Source organism: Triticum dicoccoides, chromosome 5A (genome assembly GCF_002162155.2).
Source record: "Triticum dicoccoides isolate Atlit2015 ecotype Zavitan chromosome 5A, WEW_v2.0, whole genome shotgun sequence".
Classification (NCBI taxonomy): Eukaryota; Viridiplantae; Streptophyta; class Magnoliopsida; order Poales; family Poaceae; genus Triticum; species Triticum dicoccoides.
In genome coordinates this window covers 541768830-541773778 of record NC_041388.1, presented here as the reverse complement: position 1 = coordinate 541773778, position 4949 = coordinate 541768830, and the positions used below count along the sequence as shown (strand labels likewise).

At 54.5% G+C, this 4949-nt stretch overlaps 1 protein-coding gene across 1 annotated transcript; it reads right to left on the bottom strand.

Annotated features, from left to right (window-relative positions):
• Positions 1-2688: 2688 nt before the first annotated feature.
• LOC119297783 (GDSL esterase/lipase EXL3-like) lies at positions 2689-3977 on the bottom strand. Its single transcript, XM_037575432.1, has one exon. The coding sequence runs from the start codon at positions 3874-3876 to the stop codon at positions 2752-2754; it is 1125 nt and encodes a 374-aa protein (XP_037431329.1). The 5' UTR covers positions 3877-3977; the 3' UTR covers positions 2689-2751.
• Positions 3978-4949: the final 972 nt, after the last annotated feature.

Sequence of the window (4949 nt, the reverse complement as noted above, 5' to 3'; positions counted from 1 at the left end):
TATAATATGAAAATACAAAAACAGCAAGGTATCAAGTAATAAAAGTGAGCAAAAAAGGTATTCCAATGCTTGAATACAAGGCATAAGGTTCTTACTTTCACTAGTGCAAAGTCTCTCAACAAAAATAACATAATTGGATCATATAACAATCCCTCAACATGCAACAAAGAATCACTCCAAAGTTTCTATCGGAGAACGTAGGAAGAAAACGTGCATCAACCCCTATGCATAGATTACCCCAATGTCACCTTGGGAATCCGCAAGTTGAGTGCCAAAACATACATCAAGTGAATCAATAGAACATCCCATTGTCACCACAGATATCCCATCGCAAGACATACATCAAGTGTTCTCAAATCCAATACTCAATCCAACATAACGAAACCTCAAAGAGCATGACTCAATTCATCACAAGAAGGTAGAGGGGGAGAAACATCATATGATCCAACTATAGTAACAAAGCTCGCGATACATCAAGATCGTGCCAAATCAAGAACACGAGAGAGAGAGAGAGATCAAACACATTGCTACTGGTACATACCCTCGGCCCGAGGGTGAACTACTCCCTCCTCGTCATGGTGGGCACCGGGATGATGAAGATGGCCTCCGGTGATGGTTTCCCCCTCCGGCAGGGTGCCGGAACGGGCTCCCGATTGGTTTTTCGTGGCTATCGAGGCTTGCGGCGGTGGAACTTCCGATCCAGGGTTCTTTTCGAAGGTTACCCTATTTATAAGAATTTTCGGCGTTGGAAGCAAGTCAGGGGGTGCCAGCGGGGCCCACAAGCCCTCAGGGCGCGCCCTATGAGGGCGGGCACGCCCTGGAGTCTTGTGGACTCCTCGGGACTCTTATGGCCCAACTCCGGTGCTTCTAGGGTCTCTTTTGGTCCATAAAAAATCACCGTAAATTTTCAGCCCATTCCAAGAACTTTTATTTATGCACAAAAAATGACACCACGGTAGTTCTGCTGAAAACAATGTCAGTCCGGATTAGTTCTAATCAAACCATATCAAAACCATATAAAATTGTTGCAAACATGGCATAAATACTTCATAAATTATAGATACGTTGGAGACGTATCAGTCAGCATAGATGGAGGCCTACCACGCTCGCGTCTGACTAACCTGGCCCACCCAAAATCCTCCTACTTCGCCCGCATGCTTTCCCGCCTGACCCCAGCTGCCCGCATTCATGCCACCGCAGAGTGGCTGCACCACATTGACACCGTCCCAGAGCGGACACGACCTCTCACTGGTGTCAGCATCGAAGCCGATTGCCGGCCGAGGGCGCTGCCCTGCCGCGTCCCTAGTGTCTGCGTCGTTCAATGCCAGTTTACTGGACGGGACGGGACAGATATCTGCCATGCCCGTTCAACTCCGGTCTGTCCATATGCCACCATTAAGCAAGCTCGTCGACCGAGGAACCAACTCTGACGCCACGCATTGACGCACCCGAACGTTTGGCCTCACCGGAATCCTCTATTTAAAGGCGGCCACACCCGACTAACTCCACACCACAACACATCCACTCCACATCCTCCTCCTTCGCACCACATCCTCCATGACCGCAATCTCTAGCACTTTGTGGGAGTGCTTGCATGAGGTGGCCCTCCCTTGTAGCCGCCTGGCAGATCGAGCATGAAATGCCTACTAGCTCGTTCGAGGTCTCCAACGATGTCCCTACGATAAAGACGGGCTCCGACAACGACTCCGCGTTGGACCCCGCGCTTGTGCATGCCGGCTTGACCATGGAGCAAGCATAGGTTCACGTCGACACCGCCATGGCGAAGGAGGAGCAGCATGTGCTAACACCTATGTCACCGTTTCAGCGGGCACAGGAGGAGGAGTGGTACAACCTATTCCTCCTCGAGCAGCATCGGCTGGCGGAGGGACAAATCTACGGCGAGCGCAAAAGTAGGAGTCCGTGGCGGCCATGGTAGCGGCGAATCCAAACTTCATCACGGAGCAGCATACACTCTACGAGGCCGCGCGTGCTCAAGCCGCCGCTCATAACGTAGAGGCGCGCAGCTGGACACGGACGCGGCCGCACATGCGGCGACGCTGGCGGGCAGGCGGGCGAGGACGAGAACGCCGCCAGCTGTGCCTCCTACGCGCCGCCATCCAACTTTCTAGGGCACTTATGACAGGTGGGCAGTGAAGGACCGTCCACGTCCATCATCGACCCACATCCACCGGCACCGGCAACGGACAGGTCGCGGACTCCGACGAGAATGAGTAGGCCATTGGAGACAACGGGGGCTTGAGTCCCAAGTGGGTCGGTCCGTCTCCCATGTTCTAATCTTCCTCATTGGTGACCAAACCTTCACTTCACGGGTCTTGAACCCCGTAGCCCATGGAGACGGCAGATGGAGGATGTGATCGCCGATGCGGAATACAAATGAAGTGGTCGACGGGTGCCACCGTAGGATAGGTTTAAGTTCGGCCGCTTTTTTATAATGAAAAATGTCTGAAATGTAAGTGTTTTCATCCGGTTTATATGAAATCAGCTGGTTTGCATGAATTTTGCCCGGTCTATTGAAAGGTGGTTTGAATTGTATGCGAATGGTACTAGATAGTCGGCTCTCGCATTCGTGTCGATGGACTGGTCACTGTATTCTAAGAGAGACGCGGGAGGAAAGTTAACATAGTTTGACTTTGACCAAATCTTATATGTAGACTTAAAAAACAGAGGGAGTACCATCTACAAACGCACAGAAATGGCAATTGCAGAAAGACCAAGGTAGGGTATAGCTAGCTACTCGATGAGCTTCTGGAGGTACTCGTCGTAGACGAAGTCGACGAGGATCCCGTAGGCCTTCTCCGTGGGGTGGTAGCTGTCCCAGAACAGGTAGTCGGCAATGACCCCGCACACCGCCGACGTGACGCCGTTGCAGAGCACGGAGACCTCCATCATGCCCGTGCCGCAGCAGCCCAGCGTGGATTCCCTGAACCCGTACCCCTGGGGGCGCGCCATCATGTCCATAAAGAACCCATACATGTCCACCAGCACCACCTTCGCCCCCGGGTTGTTCGCTTTGAGGGAGTCCACGGCGGAGCCCATGCCGGCGTTCACCATCTCAGCGATCTCGTTGGGGCCGGGGGAGCAGTCCCGGGCCATGCCGCCGGAGAGCGTGCGCTGAGAGGGCATGCAGCCGACGGGCGGGAGGCTGATGACGGCGACATGGCGGGCACCCGCGGAGAGTAGGCCGTCAAGGAAGGCGGCGGCGTGGGCGACGACGAAGGACGCGTAGGAGGCGTGGGAGTAGGAGCTGCGCGCGCGCAGGGTGAAGTAGGTGTTGGTCACGTCGTTGCTGCCGGTGCACACAACGAAGATGCCCTTGGCCAGGATGTCCGAGAGCGCGGCGTCGCCGGCGGCGGCCCGGACCTTCTGCTTGTAGTCGTCGAACATGCGGAGCTGGTCCGTCATGGAGATGGCCGAGGCGAGCTGCGCCGTGAGCGGGTCGTACCCCGTGCCGCCCGAGGCAAAGCTGACGCCGGTGAGCAAGTCGTGGCTGGTGAGGTCCGGGGCCAGGTACGCCGGCAGCAGGTCCTTGAGGCCTAGCCTGGAGGCCAAGAAGTCGGTGGGGATCTTGCCGTTGGAGAAGCGGCCGGTGGGGCGGTGGTCGGGGCCGAAGTCGTGGCCGTAGGGCGGGAAGTTGGCCTTGACGATGGTGTGGATGGCGTTGTTGTTGCCCGGGTCCATGATGGAGTCGCCGAACACGACCAGCGCCGGCACCATCTTCTTCGGCTTCGCCGGCGCCGTCCCTTCACCTGCAGCGCTGCTGCCTGTGTACGTGGTTCGGCTGGAAACACCAGTCGCCGCCACCAGCAGCAGCAGCAGCAGCTGCAAGATCAAGACACACCGCACGCCCGTTGCCATTGGTGGATAGATTGAATGCGGTGCAGGTGTAGTGGAGCGAGTGGAGAGTGAGTGTTGGAGGGGGTACTGGATTTATGCATGGCTCATGGCTCTCTCGGCGCATGTAGTAGGCCGGACGGCGAGGATCTTGTAGGACTACCGACGAGGATACGCGCGCGCATGCCTTCAAATCCATCTTCATTGCCTCTGCCGTCTCTCTCTCTCTCTCTCTCTCTCTCTCTCTCTCTCTCTCTCTCAACTTGCGTCTGCCCTCTCGCAGCAGTACTAGTACCCCACCAGCCCAGTAACTTCATGACATCTTTCTGGACGTCACTCATCAGTTAATTCATGAGGTCGAATGACAGCAATCAATGCATGCGCACTCCGTGCTCAAGTCAAGGGTGCTGGGTCTTCGTGTGTTCCTATTGGGCACTGGTTTTCGTAAAGACCGCGGGCGTACATTGAAATTGAATACAAGCATGGATAGCGGAGCTGTTGTAGAGCCTACCTGCATGCCTTTTCTTTTCTAGCATATCCATTTACATAAACCTGACACGCATCTGAACCCCTGTTACTTCTTTTTGACGGGTCTCGTAGGCACCTCATCGTCAATGGAAACGTCTCCTCCCATTAAATGCGCATCATCGTAAATTCTGAAATAAATCCAGGAATAAATACGAGTACCAGGATTTGAATCCTGGTGGGCTGGGATACCACAGTCCGTCTAACCATCCAACCACAGATTGATTCGCTTCTTTTTGACGGGTCTGAACCCGTGTTACTTCCCACCGTTGGCGAGCCAGCTCGGCCGGATTTGTTTCTACTTCTAGGAAATTACGAAAATGTATGCCCTAATTCAAAAAAAAAATCAAAAATATGACCCCACCGGCCTTGCTTGGGCAGGAGAATGGCTCTTCGGTCTAGCACTCGTCGTCCGCGCTTAGGCCGGAATGTTGTTTTCGGTAGCCCGAAGAGTGTTTTCAGTGTAGTAGACCGAAGAGGGATGGACCAGGGTTGAAGAGCACTCTTCGGTTTTCTCCAGGGCGAAGGGTGTTAAGGGGCCCACCACTTCGCGTATGGTGACCGAAGATGCA

What these genes read in the sequence shown, in the direction of transcription:
- LOC119297783 (XM_037575432.1), bottom strand. Translation starts at nt 3,876, where the DNA reads ATGGCAACGGGCGTGCGGTGTGTCTTGATCTTGCAGCTGCTGCTGCTG.